This window comes from Aquarana catesbeiana, unplaced genomic scaffold, assembly GCF_042186555.1.
Source record: "Aquarana catesbeiana isolate 2022-GZ unplaced genomic scaffold, ASM4218655v1 unanchor228, whole genome shotgun sequence".
Classification (NCBI taxonomy): Eukaryota; Metazoa; Chordata; class Amphibia; order Anura; family Ranidae; genus Aquarana; species Aquarana catesbeiana.
This window is the reverse complement of record NW_027362655.1, coordinates 1,492,272-1,519,796: the sequence shown is the minus strand read 5'-3', so window position 1 is coordinate 1,519,796 and position 27,525 is coordinate 1,492,272. Positions and strand designations below refer to the sequence as shown.

The window sequence follows — 27,525 nt, the reverse complement described above, 5'->3', positions numbered from 1 at the left end:
CAGACAAGAGGCCAACTATGGTTAAGGTCTTCTTCCCCTGGTGACAAGGGTCTGTCTATGATTCAGGTCTCCTTCCCCTAGTGACAAGGGGTTGTCCATGGTTCAGGGCTCCTTCCCCTTTAGACAAGGAGAGACAGAGATCAGGTCTGACCAGGTCATCACCTGAGAGAGGTACTTAGAGACTGTGTGTGTGATCAGTACCTCTCATACTTCCAGCCTGAGGAAGGTTTAGACTTGTTCTGATCTCTGTATAGAAAGAGGAAGTTGGAAGCACCGAGCAATGAGTTGTGAAAGAAGTGACAGAAGGCAGAGCAGGCTCCGATAGAGGAAGTAGAAGAAATCCCCCTCCCCCGCCTCCTCTTCCTGCATTAGAAAATCATTATAAGTTCAGATTAACTTCTTATTCACACACATTCGGTCTTTATACAGTAGAAAAAGTTGGACTCTCTTGGTGCCGTGGTTCCAGGTTTTATCTTCCAGAATCTTCTGTGATTGGACTCATCACATTTCTAGAACTATTTCCAGGTCTCTTCGTTGTTGGGAAGTACAAACAATCTGATTGGAGGACGTACGGGCAAATCTAACAAGGTGAGACCCCACCAATTATTCTTCTGACTACTCTAAATAAAGTCTATATCCATAAAGATAATGTATAAATGGATAATGTATACTGTATAGAGAGTAGAGTCTGTATCATTCTATATATCCCTGTGTATAACATCCCTCCACTGATATCATAGACCAGAAGTCTGTATATTGTGTAGTCTACATATAGATAATGTATAAATGGAGGTTGTATACTGTATAGTAGGGTTGCCACCTGCACGGTTTTCTCCCGGACAGTCCAGTTTTTGAATGATGTGTACGGGTTTTCATCTGTTCCAGACCCGGACACATCATCCACACTGACTGCACCAAGACTGACATCTGATATCCCCCCTGTCACGGTAAGCAACAGACGAACGCATCCAAGAGATGAAGCCGGTGTCACTACACAGAAAATCAATCCAAGGAAACAACAGGCAGGACGAGGAATAGCAAGAAGGAGCTCAGAGACAAATGAGAATATTGAAAAAATGGCGGATGCCATTCCGTCACCCTCATCACTGTCCGCCATTCTGTCCCCAATATTTCTGTCTGCCTTTCTCCCCCCACCATCACTGTCCCCTATTCCGTCCCCCTCATCACTGTCCGCTATTCCGTCCCCCTCATCACTATCCACCATTCCGTCACCCTCACCACTGTCCACCATTCCGTCCCTCTCATCACTGTCCACCATTCCGTCACCCTCACCACTGTCCACCATTCCGTCCCTCTCATCACTGTCCGCCATTCTGTCACCCTCACCACTGTCTGCCATTCTGTCCACATCATCACTGTCCACCATTCCGCCCCCCTCATCACTGTCCACCATTCCGTCACCCTCATCACTGTCTGCTATTCTGTCCACATCATCACTGTCCACCATTCCGCCCCCCTCATTACTGTCCCCTATTCCGTCCCTCTCATCACTGTCTGCCATTCTGTCCCCACCAGCACTGTCCGCCATTCCATCACCCTCATTACTGTCCGCCATTCCGTCACCCTCATCATTGTCCGTCATTCCATCACCCTCATCACTGTCTGCCATTCGTCATCCTCATCACTTTCCCTCATTCCGTCACCCTCATCACTGTCTGCCATTCCGTCCCCCTCACCACTGTCTGCCATTCTGTCCCCCTCACCACTGTTCGCCATTCCGTCCCCCTCACCACTGTTCGCCATTCCGTCCCCCTCACCGCTGTCCGCCATTCTGTCACCCTCATCACTGTCCGTCATTCTGTCACCCTCATCACTGTCCGCCATTTTGTCCCCCTCATCACTATCCGCCATTCTGTCACCCTCATCACTGTCCGCCATTCTGTCCCCCTCATCACTGTCCGCCATTCTGTCCCCCTCATCACTGTCCGTCATTCTGTCACCCTCATCACTGTCCACCATTTTGTCCCCCTCATCACTATCCGCCATTCTGTCACCCTCATCACTGTCCGCCATTCTGTCCCCCTCATCACTGTCCGTCATTCTGTCACCCTCATCACTGTCCCCCATTCTGTCACCCTCATCACTTTCCTTCATTCTGTCACCCTCATCACTGTCCGTCATTCTGTCACCCTCATCACTGTCCGCCATTTTGTCCCCCTCATCACTATTCGCCATTCTGTCACCCTCATCACTGTCCGTCATTCTGTCACCCTCATCACTGTCCGCCATTCCGTCACCCTCACCACTGTCCGCCATTCTGTCCCCCTCATCACTGTCTGCCATTCTGTCCCCCTCATCACTGTCTGCCATTCTGTCACCCTCATCACTGTCTGCCATTCTGTCCCCCTCATCACTGTCCGCCATTCCGTCACCCTCACCACTGTCCGTCATTCTGTCACCCTCATCACTGTCCGCCATTCTGTCCCCCTCATCACTGTCCCCCATTCTGTCCCCCTCATCACTGTCTGCCATTCTGTCCCCCTCATCACTGTCTGCCATTCTGTCCCCCTCATCACTGTCCGCCATTCCGTCACCCTCACCACTGTCCGCCATTCCGTCACCCTCACCACTGTCTGCCATTCTGTCCCCCTCATCACTGTCCGCCATTCTGTCCCCCTCATCACTGTCCGCCATTCCGTCACCCTCACCACTGTCTGCCATTCTGTCACCCTCATCACTATCCGCCATTCTGTCACCCTCATCACTGTCCATCATTCTGTCACCCTCATCACTGTCCGCCATTCCGTCACCCTCACCACTGTCTGCCATTCTGTCACCCTCATCACTGTCCACCATTCTGTCCCCCTCATCACTGTCCCCCATTCTGTCCCCCTCATCACTGTCCGCCATTCTGTCCCCCTCATCACTGTTCACCATTCTGTCCCCCTCATCACTGGCCGTCATTCTGTCCCCCTCATCACTGTCCGCTATTCTGGCCCCCTCATTACTGTCCCCTATTCCATCGCCCTCATCACTGTCCGCCATTCTGTCCCCCTCATCACTGTCCGCCATTCTGTCCCCCTCATCACTGGCCGCCATTCTGTCCCCCTCATCACTGTCCGCTACTCTGGCCCCCTCATTACTGTCCCCATTCCATCACCCTCATTACTGTCCGCCATTCCGTCATCCTCATCACTTTCCCTCATTCCGTCACCCTCATCACTGTCTGCCATTCCGTCCCCCTCACCACTGTCTGCCATTCTGTCCCCCTCACCACTGTTCGCCATTCCGTCCCCCTCATCACTGTCCGTCATTCTGTCACCCTCATCACTGTCCGCTATTCTGGCCCCCTCATTACTGTCCCCTATTCCATCGCCCTCATCACTGTCTGCCATTCTGTCCCCCTCATCACTGTCCGCCATTCTGTCCCCCTCACCACTGTCCGCCATTCTGTCACCCTCATCACTGTCCGTCATTCTGTCACCCTCATCACTGTCCACCATTCTGTCACCCTCATCACTGTCCGCCATTTTGTCCCCCTCATCACTATCCGCCATTCTGTCACCCTCATCACTGTCCGTCATTCTGTCACCCTCATCACTGTCCGCCATTTTGTCCCCCTCATCACTGTCCGCCATTCTGTCACCCTCATCACTGTCCGTCATTCTGTCACCCTCATCACTGTCCGCCATTCCGTCACTCTCACCACTGTCCGCCATTCCGTCACCCTCACCACTGTCTGCCATTCCGTCACCCTCACCACTGTCCGCCATTCCGTCACCCTCACCACTGTCCGCCATTCCGTCACCCTCATCACTGTCCGTCATTCTGTCACCCTCATCACTGTCTGCCATTTTGTCCCCCTCATCACTATCCGCCATTCTGTCACCCTCATCACTGTCCGTCATTCTGTCACCCTCATCACTGTCCGCCATTCCGTCACCCTCACCACTGTCCGCCATTCCGTCACCCTCACCACTGTCTGCCATTCTGTCCCCCTCATCACTGTCCGCCATTCTGTCCCCCTCATCACTGTTCACCATTCTGTCCCCCTCATCACTGGCCGTCATTCTGTCCCCCTCATCACTGGCCGTCATTCTGTCCCCCTAATCACTGTCCGCTATTCTGGCCCCCTCATTACTGTCCCCTATTCCATCGCCCTCATCACTGCCCGTCATTCCATCAACCTCATCACTGTCCCCTATTCCGTCACCCTGACCACTGTCCGCCATTCTGTCCCCCTCATCACTGGCCACCATTCTGTCCCCCTCATCACTGTCTGCCATTCCATCCCCCTCATCACTGTGCGCCATTCCATCCCCCTCATCACTGTGCGCCATTCCGTACCCCTCATAACTGGCCACCATTACATCCCCCTCATCACTATCCGCCCTTCCATCCCCAATATTACTGTCTGCCTTTCTCCCCCCATCACTGTCCCCCATTCCGTCCCCCTCATTACTGTCTGCCATTCTATCCCCCTCATCACAGTCCGCCATTCCATCCCCCTCATCACTGTCCGCCCTTCCATCCCCAATATTACTGTCTGCCTTTCTCTCCCCATCACTGTCCCCCATTCCGTCCCCCTCATTACTGTCTGCCATTCCGTAACCCTCATCACTGTCCCCCATTCCATCCCCCTGATTACTGTCCGTCATTTCTTCCCCACCAGTACTGTCCACCATTCCGTCACCCTCATCACTGTCTGCCATTCCGTCCCCCTCACCACTGTCTGCCATTCTGTCACCCTCATCACTGTCCACCATTCTGTCACCCTCATCACTGTCTGCCATTCCGTCCCCCTCACCATTGTCTGTCATTCTGTCCCCACCATCACTGTCCGCCATTCCATCACTCCCATTACTGCGCCCATTCCGTCCCCCTCATCACTGTCACCCCATTCCATCCCCCTCGTCACTGTCCGCCATTCTGTCCCCCTCGTCACTGTCTGCCATTCTGTCCCCCTCGTCACTGTCTGCCATTCTATCAATATTCTTATATGTCTCTGAGCTCCTTCTTGCTATTCCTCGTCCTGCCTGTTGTTTCCTTGGATTGATTTTCTGTGTAGTGACCCCGGCTTCATCTCTTGGATGCGCTCGTCTGTTGCTTGTCCTGACCTTTATCCTGATTCCTGGATCTCCTCCTCATCTCTCCTCCATATCCTCTTACCCAGCTTTTCTCCACACCTGCAGTGATCCTGGGGGGGTGGAAACTTGGCACCAGCACTCAGCAAAATCCATCCCCACCATTAGGACAGACATTCTGACTGGAGATAACTAATGTTCTTCTCTTTTTCGGTAGCCTCTAGTGCTATTATTGTTGGGGGGAGGGGGGATTCTTTATGTAGCACCCTGGTATTAGGCAGGGTTGCTAACAAATTTAGTTATGCTAGGTGGTCATTAACCTGGCTAATTGGTAGTCATATCCACTGATTTTGTTTGCCCTAATGCCTGAACCTGGTGCATTTCTCTATTCTGTCAATAGGTGGCACTGCTGCCTTTGGCATTAGAATGACAAGACCACTGTGAGTTCAGGTTGTGAATAGACATAATTTCTCAGGCAATCATATTTGTGGCTAAGCATGCTAGGAGAGTCTATTTAAGGGGAATTAGTCAGGTGATCAGTGTTCTTTTAGCCCCAGGCTAAGGCCCGGGGGCTGTATGTGAAGCAGCAGCTGAAGGTTAAGTCTAAGCCTGGGGCCTAGCCACGTGTGTAGAGGCTCAGCCCGAGGGGAGCCTGATCGTTGCAGAGGTTCAGCTGGACGGTGAACTGACTGATGCCAGAGGTGAAGGAGAAGCAGGTGCCACATGAGACGACCACTCCTGTTATCAGAGGCAAGTGAGAACCAGAGGTCATAGATAAAGGGAAAACACCATTGCCAGTAGGGGACAACTACTCCTGTTATCAGAAGCCAGGTTTGTGAAGTCTGAAGGAGTACCAGAGCAGCCCTTATTACTAGCCGGGGACGGTGAACAAGTTGGGAAAGCTTCAGTGTTCAAATCAGGGACCCAGCGGGTGACACTTCAAGTGGATTCAGCGGGTTAGCTAAGAGCCAAGCCAGGGACCCAGCAGGTAGCATGGGTGACGCTTGGAGTGTACAGTGGGTTAGCTGTGGAAGAGCTCAGGGGATCCAGCGGGTGGCTGGGATCTGAAGGTCTGGTGAGAAGACTGGGAGATCAGTGAGAAAAGCTACAGCGGGAGGCTGTGAGATGGAGGCCAGGTCCTACACAACAGGGATACCAAGTCTGGTATGTATACAGATCTGTGTTGAAGTCAACCTACAAGTTCAGTTGCCATAGGAGACAGAAGTTCTACAAATACAGTGCTGCAACCAGCTCAAAGGCCTTCAACTTGTATAGCTGTCTGCCTATTCTGTCTCGGAGTCTGCCAATTGCTATTGCATATGCCTAAGGGTGTTCAGGCCCTAACCCTCTCTCCCCCCAGTTCTTGTTAAGAGACAATAAATCTCTTTCGTTTGCATTCAAAAAGTGACTGGCGCCCCAATCATTCTATCTTGCATTACACACACTATACCTAGTAACCCAATCTACAAAGAAGGATATCAGCTCTTCCTGACTCTGGAGGTCACCATTAGGCCTCTAGGGGTCAGGGCCCTTACTCTTTTCTTTCAAACTCCTTGAATGTCTGGTCTACAACCGACTGAGGGACCATCTGACAGAGAACAAACTTCTTGGTTCCCTTCAGTCAGGATTTTGCCCCAACACTCCACAGAAACTGCTCTCCTTAAACTCACAAATGACCTACTAATGGCTAAAACCAATGGACATTATTCTGTACTCCTACTCCTGGACCTCTCTGCTGCCTTTGACACAGTGAACCATCCCCTCCTCCTCAAAAAACTCCACTCCTTTGGTCCCTGTGATTGTGTTTTTCACTGGTTCTCATCCTACTTATCCAACTGCACTTTTAGTGTTACTTATAATTCTACTTCCTTCTCTTCCTTTCTCTGTCAGGGTCCCTCAACATTCTGTTCTTGGACCTCTCCTTTTCTCCATCTACACCTTCTCCCTGGGTCAGCTGATTTCTACGCTGACGACACCCAAATTTATCTCCCTACCCCTCAGCCCACTCTTTCAGACTTCTCATGTATGACTAATTTACTAACAGACATATCAGTCTGTGACCTGGAAAAAGTGTGTGGGCAGCTCAGGCTCGATAGGGAGGGTATGTAGAAAGTGCATCTGTAGCTGCTGCTACAGTGCTGACTGGGGATGGAGCACCGTCCTGGCTCCTGCAAAGGTTCAAGAATGAATGAATGAATGAATGAATGACTTGTATAGCGCGACGAATGCCAACTGAATCGCCTCAAGGAGCTTGATCTGTCCTGTGTTGTCCTGCAACTTAGAAGAGGTGGGTCTTGGTTTTTTTTCTGAAGGTCCGATGGTGTTCTTCCATGCGGATGTCAGTGGGTAGAGTGTTCCATAGTTGTGGTCCTTGGACTGCGAATCTTCGTTCTCCCTTTGATTTGTAGCAGGACTTGGGAATGAGGAGGAGGTTTTGGTAAGTTGATCGCGGTCATTGTACGTCATCGGTTTAAATTGCTATAGCAGGCGTGCGCACGCCGTCAGTGGGTCCCCAGAGCTGTTGCTCATGGCCGGCGGGCGCTACAACCGGCGGCCACCTGCGGTCCCTTCACAGAGAGCCAGAACGAGGAACTGTCAGTGTAAACAGACAGATACCCGTTCTGTCAGGGGAGGAGAGAGAGATCTGCTGCTTCTAGTGATTAGGATCAGCATTCTCTCTCTTTTTCCAGGCAGCCCATCCCCCATACAGTTAGAAACACCTTTCTAGGAAACACTTAACCCCTTGATCACTCCCTAGTGTTAACCCCTTCTCTGCCAGTGACATTTATAAAGTAATCAGTGGCTATTTTTAGCTCTGATCGCTGTGTAAATGTCAATAGTCCCAAAAAAGTGTCAAAAGTGTCCGATCTGTCCGGCAAAAAGTTGCAGTCCCAATACAAATCGCAGATCGCCGCCATTACTAGTAAAAAATAAATAAATAATAAAAATGCCATAAATCTATCCTATTTTGTAGACGCTTTTGCGCAAACCAATCAATATACGATTAGTTCGCATTTTTTTTACAAAAATATGTAGTAGAATATATATTGGCCTAAACTGATGAAGAAATTTGTTTTTTTATTTTTTTTTGGATATTTATTATAGCAAAAAGTAAAAGATATTGTTTTTTTTTTAAACTTGCCGGGCTTTTTTGTTTATAGCGTAAGAAATAAAAACCGCAGAGGTGATCAAATACCACCAAAAGAAAGCTCTATTTGTGTGAAAAAAAGGGCGTCAATTTTGTTTGGGTACAAAGTTGCACGACCGTGCAATTGTCAGTTAAAGCGAAGCAGTGCCGTATCGCAAAAAATGGCCTGGCCAGGAAGGGGGCAAATCCTTCCAGGGCTGAAGTGGTTAAACTCAATCTATCCAAAACCGAGCTCATAATATTTCCTCACCCACATGCCTCTTCCCTTGATTTCCTTGCCATGATTGATGACACAACTATCAACCCTTCCCCGCCTGCCAAGGTTCTAGGTGTGGACTGGTCATCTCTCGTCTCAACTACTGCAACTCCCTCCTCATTGGCTTACCTTTACATAAGCTCCTCCACCCTTCAGTCCACCATGAATGCTGCTGCAAGGCTCATCCACCTTACATACCACTCATCGTCTGCTACTCCACTCTGCCAATCCTTCCATTGGCTGTCACTCACCCAACAAATTCATTTCAAACTACTAACAATAACTTAAAAAGCCATCCACAACTCTGCCCCCAGCTACATCACTAGCCTAGGCTCTAAATACCAACCCAATCGTCCTCTTCATTCCTCCCAAGACCTCCTGCTCTCTAGTTCCCTTGTCACCTCCTCCCATGCTTGTACTTTTTTTTTCCTCCATCAGCTCATCCACTACAGCTATTACCCTTTGTATCACTTGACCCTCCCTCCTAGACTGTAGTCTCTAATGAGCAGGACTCCCTGATTCCTCCTGTATTAAATTGTATTGTAACTGTAATGTCTGTCCTCATGTTGTAAAACGCTGTGCAAATTGTTGCTGCTATATAAATCCTGTATAATAATAATAAATGTGTTCCCATGGGGGTAGTAGTTCTTGAATGTACAGCAACTTTCCTGTTGCCCCCCTCACATCAATATCCTATTATCGTGTGACCAATACCATCCTAATAATTCTTTGATTTACCAACGTTATCTGTCTACAAGGAGACCTGTACAGATCAAATGACGGCACCAATGAGGATGGAGGACCGGAGTTACATGACTGATAAGATACTAAACCTCACCCTGGAGATCATCTACCTGCTGACCGGAGAGGTAAGGAGGATTCTGGGAGGTCACATGACATCACTCTTATCTCTATTAATAAAACACAGACCTGACCGGAGAGGTGATGAGGATTCTGGGAGGTCACATGACATCACTCTTATCTCTATTAATAAAACACAGACCTGACCGGAGAGGTGAGGAGGATTCTGGGAAGTCACATGACATCACTGTTATCGCTGTTAATAAAACACAAACCTGACCGGAGAGGTGAGGAGGATTCTGGGAGGTCACATGACATCACTCTTATCACTATTAATAAAACACAGACCTGACCGGAGAGGTGAGGAGGATTCTGGGAGGTCACATGACATCACTCTTATCTCTATTAATAAAACACAGACCTGACCGGAGAGTTGAGGAGGATTCTGGGAGGTCACATGACATCACTCTTATCTCTATTAATAAAACACAGACCTGACCGGAGAGGTGAGGAGGATTCTGGGAGGTCACATGACATCACTCTTATCTCTATTAATAAAACACAGACCTGACTGGAGGGGTGAGGAGGATTCTGGGATTATATCATGATATTCCTATTGATTCCTTAATACAGAGATTTCCTCTTATGAAGTCAGGTGATCATATGACCATCACAGTGCCTTCATGTGACTCCCTAAAACCTGAGAGACACAACATGCAGAAGATTCTAGAAGTCACCAAGAAGATGATGGAGCTGCTGACAGGAGAGGTGAGCGGTGCTGGGAATCCGTTCTTGTAAATGTATTTAATTGAATTTCACAAAACAGTAGTGAAGAATAGTCAATGGTTTGAATTACGCAAGCAACACAAACAGCATGAAGAGGGTATATAGGTATTACAACTTCAAGAGGGTATATAGATATTACAGAATGAAGAGGGTATATAGCTATTACAGCATGAAGAGTAGGGATGGGCAAACAGTTCAGCCCGAGCATGAGATTGGGCTGAACATTTGCCTGTTCGGATATACGCCGAACACCCAAATTTTGCCCAATCAGGGCGCAGTGTAAGCTGGTTGTTAAGGAGCAGGGCCAGGAAGCTGGCCGCAGCGTCCTTAACAACCAATGAGTCATCAGCTGTCAATGGGTTTCCCCACTGGAAGCTGAATACAAAAAAAGGCCAGTAAAAAAAAAATAAAGAAAAAAACAGCATGAGGTTCCCCCCCCAGTCCATACCATGCCCTTTAAGTCTGGTATGGATTTGGAGGGGAACCCCATGCCAAAATAAAAAATAAAAAAAACGGCATGGGGTCCCCCAAAATCCATTACAGACACTTATCTGGACATGCAGCCTGGCAGGTCAGGAAAGGGGGGGCGAGCAAGCACCTTGTCACCATGTTGATGGAGACAAGGGCCTCTTCCCGACAATCCTGGGCTGTGGTTGTCGGAGTCTGTGGGCAGGAGGCTTGTTGGAATGTGGAAGCCCCCTTTAACAAGGGGGCTCCCAGATCCATAGTACCCCTACCCATTCACCAAAAAGTGCACAAAAGTAATAACCACACAAGACAGTTTTTGACAAATCCTTTATTAAAAAATAGTGTAATGTAAATCCATCATCAATCACGCTGCCCGCCGGACCTGAAAAAATCGGGCCTCATGCCATATGCCCGCTCAGCGCTTTGACATTGCTTAAGAAATTTCTCGAAAGATTGTCAAAGTGCAAAGCGGGCATACGGCGGAAGACCGCCAAGGAGGCAAGATCGTTTTTCATGTTTTCTTCATTTTTTGGGTCCGGCGGGTGGTATAATTGACGATGGATTTACATCAAGGGTCACTATTTTTTTATTTTCAATGAAGGATTTGTCAAAAACTGTTTTGTGTGGTTATTACTGTTGTACACTTTTTTGGAGAATGGGTAGGGGTACAATGTACCCAATACTCATTCACATGGGAGGGGCGGGATCTGGGAGGGTTTTCAGATTCAGATGTTAAAGGGGGCTTTCAGATTCCAATAATCTCCCTGCCCGCAGACCCCAAAAACCACAGTCCAGGGTTGTGGGGAAGAGGCCCTTGTTCCCATCAACATGGGGACAAGGTGCTTTGGGACAGGAGACAGAGGCCCCCCCTGCGCCAAAGCACCCAACCCCCCTTGTTGAGGGCATGTGGCCTGGTATGGTTCAGGATGGGAGCTGCTCAATTGCCCCCCCACCTTTCCTGACCTGCCAGGCTGCATGCTCAGATAAGGGTCTGGTATGGGTTTTGTGGGGGATCCCACACCATGCAGTTTTTAAAAAAAAAAAATGGCGAGGGGTTCCCCTTAAAATCTATACCAGACCTGAAGGGGGTCAATAGCCGGGTGCTGACAATTGTAACAGCGAGTCATTTTAAATGGGACTTGACTCATTTTTTTTCTTTTAGAAATGTCATTTTTACTACAGCATGATCCATACATGCTACAAATGCAGACTATGCCCCCCCCCCCCCCGCATGATGTTTAAAGGAATTTTAATTTTTTATTGTTGCACTTTAAGCATAATTAAAATCACTGCGCCTATAAAAAACAAACGTTTAAAAAAAAAAAATAAATTATTGATATGTTCCCCAGGACAGTACCCAGACCCCCCATACCCCTTTTATATCCAATTACTTGCATATAAGCCTTCAAAATGGGCACTTTTGATTTTTCCTGTTCGGCTCCAGTAGACTTCAATGGGGTTCGCCATTCTGGTTAGAACATTTCCCCTGTTCGAGAGTTCTGCTGCAAACTAAACAAGGGGGTGTTTGGCTCATCCTTAATGAACAGGATATATAGATATTACAGCATGAAGAGGGTATATAGATATTACAGCTTGCAATAGCCAATATCTCTTTCACATGGTCGTTCTTTACTCCAGCTGCAACTGCGGCTGTAGCTGCAACTTCTACCTCTCTTTCTATTGTACGGATCCCTGTATGAGTCTCAACAAGGCATATTCAGATCATACTCCCTTTTGCGAGAATGGTCATCTTTTTTGTGGTCATCTCTACTCCTTGTAGTTTTTGAACACTGTATTTTGCTACCACCTAAACGAGATGATGTGGTGTCAACATCTTGTTTTGGCTTTTGTCCTCCAGACCTAAAAGAGTTTGGAGTGGAGTTGCTCTCTCTGTCAGACTGCTGGTTGGAAGCTAAACAGTGGGGACCTTGAGTGGAGAGTGTACAATTTTTGCTTTTTGACTGCTGGTGATTGCTGGGTTGCATTTTTAGGTTCTTTTTGGGCTTTTCCTTGTAGCTTTTTAACACCTTTTTCTGACACTTTTTAAACAGCTTTTTTTTTTTTTCTTTGATTCCTTCAGCCTACTAATTAAGGGGAGTGGTTAATTGGTCACAGGTGCTTGAGGCCTATATAACCTTGTGCAGAACTGATTGTGTGCCTGCTTATCTTTGAGTCTGCTGGAACTCTGTCCAAGTGGAAATGGTCCAAGTGGTGAGTTAAAAACCAGAGTTGAAAACAGGTTATAACGGGGTCATAGTACCTGTGTAGTGTGAGTACCTGAGTGTTGTCTGAGTAGTGTGTGGATTGTTAGTACTTGTGTATTGTGTACTGTGTATTGTGAGTGCACGTAGGTCTGCTAGTACCTGTGTATTTTCTTGTTGAGTACCTGTGTATTGTATTGTTGAGTATTAGTGTCAGGCAGTGGTGTATTTAGGTTTTGTGCTGCCCTAGGCCTGACTAAACCCATGCACCCCTAATTTAAATATGACCCACCCCTTCTTGTCAAGGCCACACCCCTTTCAGTTTAAGTCCCGCCCTGTCACATGTAAACCACACCCCTTCCCTTTTAGGCTCCACCTTTTCATCTTAGAGCTCCACCTCTTCCTCTCTCTACATTAAAAGTGGGTACCAAGTATAGCCTCATCACTGGCCTTTAATGCAGCCTCACCAGTGCCCATCAATGCAGCCTCACCAGTGCCCATCAATGCAGTCTCACCGGTGCCCATCAATGCAGCCTCACTGGTGCCCATCAATGCAGCCTCACTGGTGCCCATCAATGCAGCCTCACTGGTGCCCATCAATGTAGCCTCACCAGTGCCCATCAATGTAGCCTCACTGGTGCTCATCAATGCAGCCTCACTGGTGCCCATCAATGCAGCCTCACTGGTGCCCATCAATGCAGCCTCACCGGTGCCTCACCAGTGCCCATCAGGGCAGTCTCACCAGTGCCCATCAGCACAGCCTGATCGGTGCCCGTCAATGCAGCCTCATCAGTGCCCGTCAATGCCTCCTCATCAGTGCCTGTCAATGCCTCCTCATCAGTGCCCATCAATGCCCATCAATGCAGCCTCCTCAGTGCCCATCAATGCCTCTTCATCAGTGCCCATCAATGCAGCCTCATCAATGCCAATCAATGCAGCCTCATCAGTGCAGGTTATCAGTGGCCCTCAGTGCAGCCTCATCAGTGCCCATCACTGTAGCATATTAGTGCTGCCTTATCAGTGCAGCTTAAGAGTGCCGCCTAATCAGTGGCAATCAGTGCAGCCTTAGCCTCTTTAGAGCCCTTTCATACTGAAAGTGCCCGGGCGCCGGCGGTAAAGCAGCGCTATTTTTAGCGCCGCTTTACAGTTGTTTTAGCGGTGCTATTCGGCTGCTAGTTTTAACCCTGACTAGAGGCCGAAAAAGGGTTAAATCTGCCCTCAAAACGCCTCTGCAAAGGGCAATGGGCAGGAGCGGTGGAGGAGCGGTGTATTCACCACTCCTCCACCGCTGCAAAGAAGCTGCTAGCAGGACTTTTTGTGACGCCCTGCCAGCACAGCGCCCCAGTGTGGAAGCCCAGCTGAGGCTTTTTTTCAGGCGCTTTACAGGTGCTATTTTTAGCGCTGTAGCGCCTGAAAAACGCCTCCAGTGTAAAAGGGGTCTTAATGAGTTTGCATTGATTTCAGCATGCATGGAGCATTTTGCACATGCTGAAATCAATACAAACTTATTAAACAGTCCACATTCAGTAAAAGTCATTAATATACAGATCATGATATTGCAATAAAGTGTTCCATGCTACAAACACATTAAACAGTCCGCCTTTACACCCCTTTCACACTGGAGGCATTTTTCAGGCACTTTTCGGCTAAAAATAGCGCCTGAAAAATGCCCCCCCCCGCAAAGTGCCACCCTAGGCCTGGGCCTTGTCGGCCTAGGCCTAAATACAGCACTGGTGTCAGGAAGCTAGTTGTTAGGTAATTTGGACAGGGTATAATCCCCAATCCTCATTAAATTTAATAGGTACGATGCCCAGCGGGTGTGAAGAGGTGAGACGTTGTACATCTTTTGGCATGTATGCGTTCCTTGATCATCCGATCGAGGGTGAATACTGCTGTGCAAAATGTAAGCACATTGTTTCCCTGGAAGCCCAGGTTATGAATCTGGGGAAGCAACTGTCAGCACTGAGAAGACTCTCCATACTAAAGGAGAGCCAGGAACGTACGCGGCAGGTGCCAGCTGGGTCCAGCACAGAAGCGGGTGGAGACAAAGGTGCAGGCACTAGCAAAGAGTAGATGGGTGACAGTCAGGAAGGGTAGAGGGGGAAGTGCCAGGGAGGCTGATCCAGGACTGGAGCATCCCAATAAGTACGCTCCATTGAGTGACATTGGTGAAACCAGTCAGGGGCCAGCACTGCTGGAGCTGAGGGACTCTCCTAGCTGCTGGGGGAAGAACTCCTCCAGTGAGAGTGGGGGAGCGAAAGGGAAGGAAAGACAGAATCTGGTGGTAGGGGACTCAATTCATAAAAGAACAGAGAGGCCAATCTGTAACAAAGACCTGAAGCACTGAACAGTATGTTGTCTACTGGGCACTCGGGTTCGGCACATCACGGATCTGGTGGACAGATTACTGGGAGGGGCTGGGGAAGACCCGGCTATCATGGTGCACGTTGGCACCAATGACAAAGTCAAAGGCAGATGGAGTGTCCTAAAGAACAATTTTAGGGACTTAGGAGCTAAATTGAGGAAAAGGACCTCCAAGGTAGTATTCTAAGGAATACTACTGGTACATCGAGCGACACCAGAAAGGCAGAGGGAGATTAGGGAAGTAAACAAGTGGCTGAAGAGCTGGTGTAGTAAGGAGGGGTTTGGGTTCCTGGAGGACTGGGCCGACTTCTCAGTCGATAACTGGTACTAAAGAAGGGACGGACTGCACCTAAATGAGGAGGGTGCAGATCAGCTGGGAATGAAGATGGCCAAAAAGTTAGAGGGGTTTTTAAACTAGGCCATGGGGGGAGGGTCCAGAGGTAGAGATAGTCAGCACGGAACATATTCCAGAGGGTAGTATTGGGGGCATTAGTGGTAGGTTGACCAAAGCACGTAAACCCAAAGTAAGTATAGTAGCAAGTACTAGTTACAATCTCGGTACACCCAATAAGAGGATAATATGTGACCGGTCTAAACTACGTGGCATGTTCACCAATGCCAGGAGCCTGGCGGACAAGATGGGTGAACTAGAGATACTGTTGTACGAGGAGGATTTGGATTTTGTGGGAATCTCAGAGACCTGGTTCAACAGCTCTCATGATTGGCTGGCAAACATTCAAGGGTATACCCTTTATCGCAAGGATAGAGACGGTAAAAAAGGGGGAGGGGTATGCCTATATATCGAGAATAATGTACAAGTGAATGTGAGAGATGACATCGCTAAGGGTGCTAGGGAGGAGGTGGAATCCTTATGGCTAGAGCTCCAAAGGGATGAAGCTAAGGGGAAAATAATACTGGGAGTATGCTATAGGCCCCCTAACCTGAGGGAGGAAGGGGAGACAGATCTCCAATCACAATCTGGATTAGCAGCCAGGATGGGAAGTGTTATCATAATGGGTGATTTTAACTATCCAGACATAGACTGTGTGAAGGGAACCACACATTCATCTAATGCCGCATACACACGAGCAGACTTTTCGACCGGACTGGTCCGACGGACTTTCGGCGGACTTCCAACGGACTTTCCTAACGAACGGACTTGCCTACACACGATCACACCAAGTCTGACGGATTCGTACGTAATGACGTACGACAAGACTAAAATAAGGAAGTTGATAGCCAGTAGCCAATAGCTGCCCTAGCGTCGGTTTTAGTCCGTCGGACTAGCACAAAGACGAGCTGATTTTTCGACCGGACTCGAGTCCATCGGAAAGATTTGAAACATGTTTTATTTCTAGGTCCGTCAGGCTTTTGGGAAAAAAAAGTCAGCTGGAGCCCACACACGATCAAATTGTCTGACGAAGTCCGGTCCGCCGGACTAAGTCTGCCTGAAAGTCTGCTCGTGGCATAAGGCTCGCCAGTTCCTAAATATCTTGCAGGACAATTTCATGATTCAGATGGTAGACGCACCGACTAGAAATAAAGCGTTACTGGATGTACTGATTACCAACAATACAGACCTGATCACGGATGTGGAAATACGGGGCAATTTAAGTAACAGAGATCACAGGTTAATTGGCTTCGGTATAAATCACACAAATAGGAAACATAAGGGGAATACAAAGACAGTGAATTTCAAAAGAGCCAACTTCCCTAAACTACGAGCCTTGCTAGAAGGCATAAATTGGGATAGAATCTTAGGAACAAAGAACACAGAGGAGAGATGAGTTTGCTTTAAGAGCATATTAAATAAGGGCATTAGCCAATGCATCCCATTGGGTAATACATTTAAAAGAGCGAACAAAAGTCCTGGATCGCTTAACTACAATGTAAAAATGCATATAAAAGCAAAGGAGAAGGCCTTCAAAATATACATGGTTGAGGGATCAGCATTCACACTTTATAAAGAATGCAACAAGAAATGTAAGGGTGCAAATAGGACGGCTAAGATAGAACATGAAAGACACAGCGGAGGAGAGCAAAATAAATCCCAAGAATTTCTTTAAGTATGTAAACAGTAAAAAAGGGAAGACAGACCATATTGGCCCCATAAAGAATGAGGAAGGACATCTGGTTACAAAGGATGGGGGAGATGGCGAAGGCATTGAATTTATTCTTCTCCTCAGTCTTCATGAGGGAATCGGGGGGCTTCAGTAACCAAAACTGCAGTGTTTATCCTCATGACACATCACAGGAAGCACCTCCATGGTTAACAGAGGACAGAATTAAAATTAGACCTGGGAAACTTAACATTAATAAATCACCGGGACCAGATGGCTTGCACCAAGGGTACTTAGGGAACTCAGTCAAGTAATTGCCAGACCGTTGTTCCTAATTTTTACAGACAGTCTACTGACTGGAATGGTACCAGCTGATTTGAGAAAAGCCAATGTAGCACCAATATGTAAAAAGGGCCCAAAATACATCCCTGGGAATTACAGACCAGTTAGCCTAACATCAATAGTATGTAAACTTTTGGAGGGGATGATAAGGGACTATATACAAGATTTTAGTAATGAGAACGGTATCATTAAATTAATGGGATGGGTAACTACAAGGCAAATGAGGTTCAATGTAGAAAAATGTAAAATAATGCATTTGGGTGGCAAAAATATGAATGCAATCTATACAATGGGGGGAGAACCTCTGGGGGAATCTAGGATGGAAAAGGACCTGGGGGTCCTAGTAGATGATAGGCTCAGCAATGGCATGCAATGCCAAGCTGCTGCTAACAAAGCAAACAGAATATTGGCATGCATTAAAAAGGGGATCAACTCTAGAGATAAAACGATAATTCTCCCGCTCTACAAGACTCTGGTCCAGCTGCACCTAGAGTATGCTGTCCAGTTCTGGGCACCAGTCCTCACGAAGGATGTACTGGAAATGGAGCGAGTACAAAGAAGGGCAACAAAGCTAATAAAGGGTCTGGAGGATATTAGTTATGAAGAAAGGTTGCGAGCACTGAACTTATTCTCTCTGGAGAAGAGACGCTTAAGAGGGGATATGATTTCAATATACAAATGCCATACTGGTGACCCCACAATAGGGATAAAACTTTTTCACAGAAGGGAGTTTAATAAGACTCGTGGCCACTCATTAAAATTAGAAAAAAAGAGGTTTAACCTTAAACTATGTAGAGGGTTCTTTACTGTAAGTGCGACAAGGATGTGGAAATCCCTTTCACAGGCGGTGGTCTCAGTGGGGGGCATTGATAGTTTCAAGAAGCTATTAGATAAGCACCTGAACGACCGCAACATACAGGGATATACAATGTAATACTGACATATAATCACACACATGGGTTGGACTTGATGGAGTGATGTCTTTTTTCAACATCACCTACTATGTAACTATATAGATATACAGTATACTCGGACAGTATATGCAATAAACTGAAATAAGTCAAAGCAACCCACAAAGTGCTGGATAGAACATGAGTAACATCACAATAATCCAGCGAATATCGGATAACTCGAATTAACAGGTTTTTATAAAATAACCCCCACACCAGAATGAATTGAATGAGACTGAATCATACTTGGAAAGGCTAAAAAGCAGTTACATGGGTAGTGGGTTAGGAAGAGATGGAGAGCCATATTCTGATTGGTCCCAGGCTTCCCATACTTTATAGAATAGATCCAATTTGTCAGTTAAGGTTGCGTTGAGATGCTCCAGACCTCGAACCATAGTTATAGAATCTATGAGTTGGCATTGGGATGGGGAGAGTGGAAAGCCAACACTTAGAGATTGCCCTTCTAGCTGCTGTTAAGATATGATTGGCCAATTTCTTTGATTGTTTGGAAATGCCTAAAAAAAAGATAACTCCAGAAGGTAGTGGCTGAGGTCATCAGTCAGGGAGGCATTAGGGATCTTTTTATGCATGGACTTAACATCAAGCCAAAAGATGGAGATCAGGACATGTCCATAGTAAGTGAAATAAAGAGCCCTTGTCTCAGCCACACCTCCAGCAGGAGTCAGGTAAAGGAGGGTTGGTGGCCTGGAGCACCTCAGACATGTTGTACCAGTCCATCATAACTTTGTATGCATTCTCCCTATATACAGCACATTTGGAGGATTTAGAAGCCGCATTCCCTCCCAAGGTTTCACTGGGATATGGCATTGGAGAGGTTGGGCCCACTTACACATATATAACCGGGAGCGCCTCATGTAATAATTTGTAGATGGAGGATATGAGGTTTAGTTGGTGCGGGCCTTGGATTCATATGTGTTCAAAATTGGTTGGGTGATCAAAAGCTAATGATGGAGAGAAGGTGGAGAAAAAAATGCTTACGTTGAATAAAAGAATAAAAGAGGTTGTTGGGAATATGGTGCTTAGTGTGGAATTCCCCAAAGGGTCTCAGTTTGTGTGTGACTGGATCTACAACATGACACCACTGAAATCTTTTCGCTTCAACCCAGTTAATGATCCTTCCATAGGACAGAGAGTCTGGGATTGAAGGATTATACAAAAGTTTAAGCAGGGGAGAACATGGTGAAGAGAGAAAATACAGTGTTCAACATTTTTTGCCATATGGACAACATAAATAGCATAGGAGAGGAGGAGGATTTTTTCAGTGGAGGCTCCACCAAGATCCCCATCATCTGATAAACACATAGAAACAATGTCAGTCAGTGTGTGTGTTTCCTACAGATGGTCATGGGAACCCACCAGAGAGATGTCCCCGTCTTCTGTGTTCCCAGGATTCCACACAGGAAGATTACATTATCCCTCACCATCATCCGATCATCAGATAGAGCAATCACTGATAATATCATTTGGATCTGTACATTATCTGCATTGTTATAATTGATGTCATTTTTATCATATATTCAGAGTGGAAACCTCGAGGATCATAATATTGTTGTTAAAGAAGAGTATAAAGAGGAGGATGAGAAGTATGGAGTGATGGAGGAGTTTTCAAAAAGACACAAGGATATGATGGAGCAACCTAATACCAGAAACCCACCAGAGAGATGTCCCCGTCCTCTGCATTCCTGGGATTCCACACAGGAAGATCACACCATTTCTCACTATTACAAGGTTGGTGGGGTGGAATATCTAGAACATGGACTCATAGAAATGATGTGAGAATTTTTTTATGTGAGCTTATATTTTACAGATGATATTCACTCTAATTCTCTTGGTTTAGGGTGAAGATCTGATAGATATAAAAGTTGAGGTGAAAAAAGAAGAGACTTATGTGAGAGATGATCAGCAGTCTATGGAGGAGGATGGAATGACAGGGACATTTATAGAGGAGGACACTCCTACAGAGATCAACACAGGTGGGTGATTAACAATAAATACATTTCTCCACCCATACTGCTCACTGATTGGTCCAGAGTAGGGCAAGGACTGGGTGATATCAGCCTGTCATATCCTGGTCGTTTTCCTGAGCTGTGTTCCCCGTCCTGCATTCCTGTATTTCTCTCGGATAATCTTCCTTCTCTGTGCTGCAGACACAATTTATGTATCTAGACTGGATTTATGGAGATTCTGGGGTTTAGCTGGAAGCAAAATGTTGTTTTTCACCAGAGACGTTATTAGTTCTAGGCACCTGGGGTATGAGCTTTGGGTCTTCTTCCTCTAGCAAGATCTCTGACAGAACAATTCTCCCAGGGTTACTTGTTCTGTTGTCTGCTGGTTGTGCCGGGTGGAGGGATATGTCTGTATAGTCTCAGACCCAAGTTACTATGTGCAGTCTCAGGAGATGGGAGGCAGTGGTGTGGGATCTCTGCAACTTGTCTCATGTAAACATTAAAGCTTCTACTGATTACTGAATACCAATATTAAGAGTCCTGACCCTTACACTATACAATTTATATTGTAAATCACATACTCCTGACCTCTGCACTATATAATCTATGTCAGCTCTCAAATTTTCCACTCGCCTACTCGCATTTTGCGAGTGGAAAATGAGGGCTGGTGAGCGCGGGCTGCCTCAGAGAGGAGGGCGAGCACCGCCGGCAGGGAGCCGTCCTCCCTGCGATCCCCAGGTGAAGAGAGCATGGAGGAAGAGGAGAGCTGCCGGATCACAGAGCAAGGATTGCCCGCTGTAAAAGCTTACATTAGAATTGCCGTCCGCTGATGGTCACACACTGCCCTGCCTCCTGACCTGCGCCTGTGATAAACAGAACACCAGTCCAATGCTGGGATGTGTTTAGTCTATCACAGGTATGGGGTCAGAAGGCGGGGCTGTGTGTGACCACGAGCGGACGACTATTCTAATGTAAGCTGTTATAGCAGTCTATCTCCGCTCTGTGATCTTGCTGGCAATCCTTTTCCTCCATGCTCTCTTCCCTTGTGATGATCCAGCCACCCTCTCTCTTCCTCTGCACATGTGTGGCTGCAATGGTGGGCACAGGTAAGGCTGCAATGGTGGGCACAGGTAAGGCTGCAAGGGTGGGCACAGGTAAGGCTGCAAGGGTGGGCACAGGTGAGGCTGCAATTGTGGACACTGGTCACTCTGCAATGGTGGGCACAGGTCACGATGCAATGATGGGCACTGGTCACGCTGCAATGGTGGGCACATGTGAGGCTGCAATAGTGGGTACATGTCTGTAACGAGCCCCTGCTCGCTCGGTTCCACTCTCCCGACACTCCTCTGCTGCTATAGAATCAGATTGCAGATCGCACGTCTGATGGTTCAGTCATCTGATGCTCCGGGATTAGAACTACAGCTATGTGCCGTTCTAATCCAGTTGTGTAGCTCAGAACAAACACCAGGCAGGCTGTACGTAAGTTCAACCAGGAATCTCTCTTATTGAAAGGAATACAGGCTCTTTTATACAGTAAAAGAGGAGGTGTATACCTCCTGCTCATATTACTCTGAACATACACCTGTGACCAGAAACCTAATTAACATGGGCTAATTAAATAATCCCTTTAGACAGCCTAGATGACTCAGACATGACCTTTAGGCCGGACTGGCCGTCTTGTAGCTCAGAAAACCCAATCAACATTATCACAAATCAACACTGAACTCTTCTTCACACAATAGCAGAGTTAATTAACACAAACAACAATGGGGATCTAATGACTCTTACATCCCATACTAGACTTATTTACAATACACATCCTAGCAGGCAACAGACAGACAGGTGGCTGGAATTGACATCAACATCTCCTAACAGTATTTGTCCCAGCATTATGAATCAGCCAGTATTTCTAATATGGCAAGTCCAGGGTCCCCAGAGTCTGTGTGTCCTGGGGGACCAGGACCCGAATCCACAGTAATACCACCTCAAGGGTCCCCAGGCATACAGCTCACAAAGAGCACCGTTCCCCCAAATGCCAGGGCCCACGATCGATCGGCAAGAGGCTAGCATTCAGTCCCCTCCAAAAGTCTCTCTCCCGGCTAGGTCTGTCACAATGTCACACCGCAATGATTGGCACAGATCACGCTGCATTAATGGGCACTGACGAGGCTGCATTGATGGGCACTGACCAGGCTGCATTGATGGACACAGGTGAGCCTGCATTGATGGGCACTGACGAGCCTGCATTGATGGGCACTGATAAGGCTGTGCTGATAAGCACTGGTGAGGCTGCATTGATAGGCACTGATAAAGTTGTTGTTAATATTTATTTTTGTAATTTAATTCTGCATAAAACATTTAAGTGTCATTTCATGAGATCATTTATGAGGCCGTGTTTAGAAGTGTAATTAGGGCAGTGCAGGGTAGGGATTGGATAGGGCAACTGGTGGCAAGTAACCCTTAAGGCCTGGCTCAGGACTTGAACTTTTGAGCCCTGCTCTATGTTGTACATTACATCCTCCTGACCCCTGCACTATATACTCTATGTTGTACATTACATCATTCTGATGAAAATTACATAGTCCTGACTTCTGCACTCTCCCCTCTACCCACTGCTATATATAAACACAATATGTATTCTCTTTTGTTACACCCATTTTCTACCAGCTAGACATAATGGGGTTTTTACTAAAGTTAGAGAGGGCAAAATTACTCACAATTCTGCAGAGAAACCAATCAGCTTCTAACCTCAGCTTGTTTAATTAAGCTTTAGCAATAAAACCTGGAAGCTGATATGCTTCTCTGCAGAATTGTGACAAATTTTGCCCTCTCTAGCTTTAGTAAATGAACCCCTTTATATCTGATGACTTGATTGGAGCACAGACTTTTACATGTTGATAATAATGTGATAACATCCTCAAACTTTGAAACCTTAAACAGAAAGTGATAATGAGGGAGGAGTGAAAACCCATTGATGGTGGTCTTCAGGATCAGTCCAGTCTTCATCTTGGTTGTTCTCCCCCCATCCTCACTCTCTGATCTCTGGTGGGGCTTAGCCCCACTAGTATTCATGACTAAATTAGGAAGTGCAGTATTTCTTGTGTTGGGAAGATGGCAATGAGTGATTGAGGGGGTGGGGACACTCGTCCTATAATCCTCTCATCACAATCACTCCTATAAAAGACAGTTCTTGTTGTTTCCTCACTCTCTGACTGAAGGTCCATGAATGAAGAAATGAACTGGTAGGAGATTCAGAGGACCCATTTGCTAGTTACCTAGGGTGGAATTGTAAGATGTTCAGAGACAAAGCTGCCAGATGTGGGCGGAGTCCTGGTTTAGGGGAGCCAATCTGTTCATGTCTAGTAATAATCTTTTTATTTCTATTTTAGTAGATGGACAGGAGATGAGGAAAACCTCAGAGGATTGTCTCAGTTTGTCTCCAGACTGTAAAGTAGATGAGGACATCACACAGTATAGTCCAAGAGAAAACCCGGCTACCTCAAATGTCCATCCAGCACCACATAGTGTAGATGGTCCATCATATTCCTCTTATCCTGAGGTACCCACGTGGAAGAAGCCATTTTCCTGTTCTGAGTGCGGGAAATGTTTTTCACAGAAGTCCAGTCTTTACAGACATCAGAGGTCTCACACGGGGGAGAAGCCCTATACCTGTCCTGAGTGCGGGAAATGTTTTTCACAGAAGTCTAGTCTCTACACACACCAGAGATCTCACACAGGGGAGAAACCATATACCTGTCCTGAGTGCGGGAAATGCTTTTCAAGGACATCCCATCTTTACACACATCAGAGATCTCACACAGGGGAGAAGCCTTATTCCTGTCCTGAGTGCGGGAAATGTTTTTCACTGAAGTCCAATCTTTACACACATCAGAGATCTCACATGGGGGAGAAGCCATATTCCTGTCCTGAGTGTGGTAAATGTTTTTCACTGAAGTGCAATCTTTACACACATCAGAGATCTCATACGGGGGAGAAACCATACACCTGTCCTGAGTGCGGGAAATGCTTTTCAAGGAAGTCCAATCTTTACACACATCAGAGATCTCACATGGGGGAAAAGCCACAGTGAGGCAAAGACTTTTGGAGGATGGCCTGGTGTCAATAAGGGCAACAAAGAAGTCCCTTCTCTCCAGGAAAAACATCAGGGACTGACTGATATTCTGCAAAAGGTACAAGGATTTGACTGCTGAGGACTAGGGTAAAGTAATTTCCTCTGATCAATCCCCTTTCTCATTGTTTGGGGCATCCAGGAAAATCCTTGTCCAGAAAGGAATAGGTGAGCGCTACCATCAGTCCTGTGTCGTGTTATCCCAACAGTAAAGCATCCTGAGACCATTCATATGTGGGGTTGCTTCTCAGCCAAGGGAGTTGGCTCACTCAGAATTTGCCATGAATAAAGAATGGTGCAAAAACATCCTCTGAGAGCAACTTCTCCCAACCATTCAAGAACAGTTGGGTAAGGAGCAATGCCTTTTCCAGCATGATGGAGCACCTTGCCATAAGGCAGAAGTGATAACTAAGTGACTTGGGGAACAAAACATGGAAATTTTGGGTCCATGGTCAGGAAACTCCCCAGACCTTAATCCCATTGAGAACTTGTGGTTAATCCTCAAGAGGCGGGTGAACAAAAAATCCCCACAAATTCTGACAAACGCCAAGCATTGATTATGCAAGAATGGGCTGCCATCAGTCAGGGTGTGGCCCAGAAGTTGAGTGACAGCATGCCAGGGTGAATTGCAGAGGTCTTGAAAAAGAAGGGTCAACACTGCAAATATTGACTCTTTGCATAAACTTCATGTCATTGTCAATAAAAGCCTTTGACACCTATGAAATGCTTGTAATTATACTTCAATATACTATAGTAACATCTGACAAAAAGACCTAAAAACACTGAGGCAGCAGACTTTGTGAAAATTAATATTTGTGTGATTCTCAAAACTTTTGGCCACGGCTGTACTCCATGGCTGATCTTCATCATGTAAGAAACAGTTCATAAGGAGATCAGAGCTCATCAAAGCCATGGATGAAGTGTTGTACTGTGTTGGACATTGATAGAAATAGAACAATAAAAATTGAGTCATTACCTCTCATTGGCTGAGTACATTTTGTTGTGTAAGCTTTCACAAATGCTTAAAATTCTGTTTTGAAGAAGAAAAACTTTGAATGAATGTGACATGCATTTGCCTAGTTATGACAAATATCAGACATATTTTCTATGATAATTGGCGCCATCTAGTGGCCATAATGGTGTATGATGCTCTTTTTACTGATGGAGGTATTTCAAGAAATATACCTCATTATGACCACTAGATGGAGCTGATGATCTTAGAAAATTACTGTGTTAATTAAATTATGGCCCAAATATATCACAGCTGGGCAAATGCTCGTCACATTCATCCAACAAACCAGAGAAAGATACCCCCCTTATTAGGACCTTGACAGACCACCAACTCTAGAGTTAAAAAATATACTTTTAATGGTATACAGTAAAAAAGACGTGCAACCGTCTACAACGTGTAAAAATGTACATTCCATACAAAAACAGAACCAAAGATATACAGATGAATAATGATCGTGTTATAAATACTCTCCAATGGGTGATGTACCCCAATACCCGACGCGTTTCCAGTATTCTGATACCTTCATCAGGGGTTTGAGAGTTGGAGATGCTTTACAAATGTATAGGTTCAAGTGGAATGACTCTGTGTTCAAGCAGCACTCAAGGCACCGGGGTCAAATAAAGTATTTCATGGACGCCAGACCCAATCTGTATTGGGCGGATCTACTTAGGGCAGACGATCGTTGGAGCCTGTGTGATAAAGGCTGTACAACGGGCGGAAGATATACCCAACCATCCCCCAGTGGATGTGTCCTCAGGATGTCTGATGTGTGGGTGCCCTCCGTGTATCTGTGCTCATTCATCCAACAAAATTTATTTAGATAGACCCCTTAGGCATTGTTTCATACTGATGACTGAGATCATACTCATGGACTTATGAGTTCAAAGATAATCTTGATGTTCTCACTCTTCACAAAATCCTAACTAAACTCTCATAATACAGAGTGCAGTGGTCAGAGACATGTCATATACAGCCCTGTGTATAGAGTGCAGTGGTCAGGAACATGTCATATACAGCCCTGTGTATAGAGTGCAGTGGTCAGGAACATGTCATATACAGCCCTGCGTATAGAGTGCAGTGGTCAGGAACATGTCATATACAGCCCTGTGTATAGAGTGCAGTGGTCAGGAACATGTCATATACAGCCCTGTGTATAGAGTGCAGTGGTCAGGAACATGTCATATACATTCCTGTGTATAGAGTGCAGTGGTCAGGAACATGTCATATACGGTCCTGTGTATAGAGTGCAGTGGTCAGGAACATGCCATATAAAGCCCTGTGTATAGAGTGCAGTGGTCAGGAACATGCCATATACAGCCCTGTGTATAGAGTGCAGTGGTCAGGAGCATGTCATATACAGTCCTGTGTATAGAGTGCAGGGGTCAGGAACATGTCATATACAGCCCAGGTTACAAAGTGCAGTGGTCAGGAACATGTCATATACAGCCCTGTGTATAGAGTGCAGTGGTCAGGAATAGGGATGGGCTGACTATTCAAGTCGAACATGAGTTCGACTCGAACATCAGCTGTTCGATCTTTCAACGAAGATTGAACATTATGGGCCGTTCGCGCCAAATTTGAGCGGTGCGTCACGGCCCATAATGCACTGAGTCATCGCAGTGCATTGCTGGCTGATGATTGACCAAGCATGGACTATGACCTGCATGCTTTGGCCAATCACAGCACCGTAAGCAGGGTGCCTTTGGCCAATTATGGCTCAGCGGGTTAAGTACACACCCCACACTATATAAGGCCACCAGCACGTTGGCCCTGTGTAGTGTGTTGCTGGCGAAGAGAGAGAGATAGATATAGGGAGAGAGAGAGAGTGTGTCATTTCATTTACTTTGAGCAGGCAGTTTATTCAGTTAGCTAGATCTCACTGCAGACTGTTCCTGCTGTACTATTTCTAATCTACTTTAGGCAGGCAGTTGATTCAGTTAGCTGCAGTGTATTTAATATATATATATACATTTTTATATATATATATATATATATA

General features: G+C 46.5%; 1 protein-coding gene across 1 annotated transcript; it reads left to right on the top strand.

Annotated features, from left to right (window-relative positions):
• Positions 1-308: 308 nt before the first annotated feature.
• On the top strand, positions 309-25,820 carry LOC141121692 (gastrula zinc finger protein XlCGF66.1-like). The gene is made up of 6 exons (XM_073611399.1): positions 309-588; positions 9,208-9,318; positions 9,884-10,018; positions 19,964-20,170; positions 20,280-20,415; positions 23,778-25,820. Exons 2-6 carry the CDS (start codon positions 9,226-9,228, stop codon positions 24,476-24,478), a joined length of 1,272 nt encoding a protein of 423 aa, XP_073467500.1. The 5' UTR covers positions 309-588; positions 9,208-9,225; the 3' UTR covers positions 24,479-25,820.
• Positions 25,821-27,525: the final 1,705 nt, after the last annotated feature.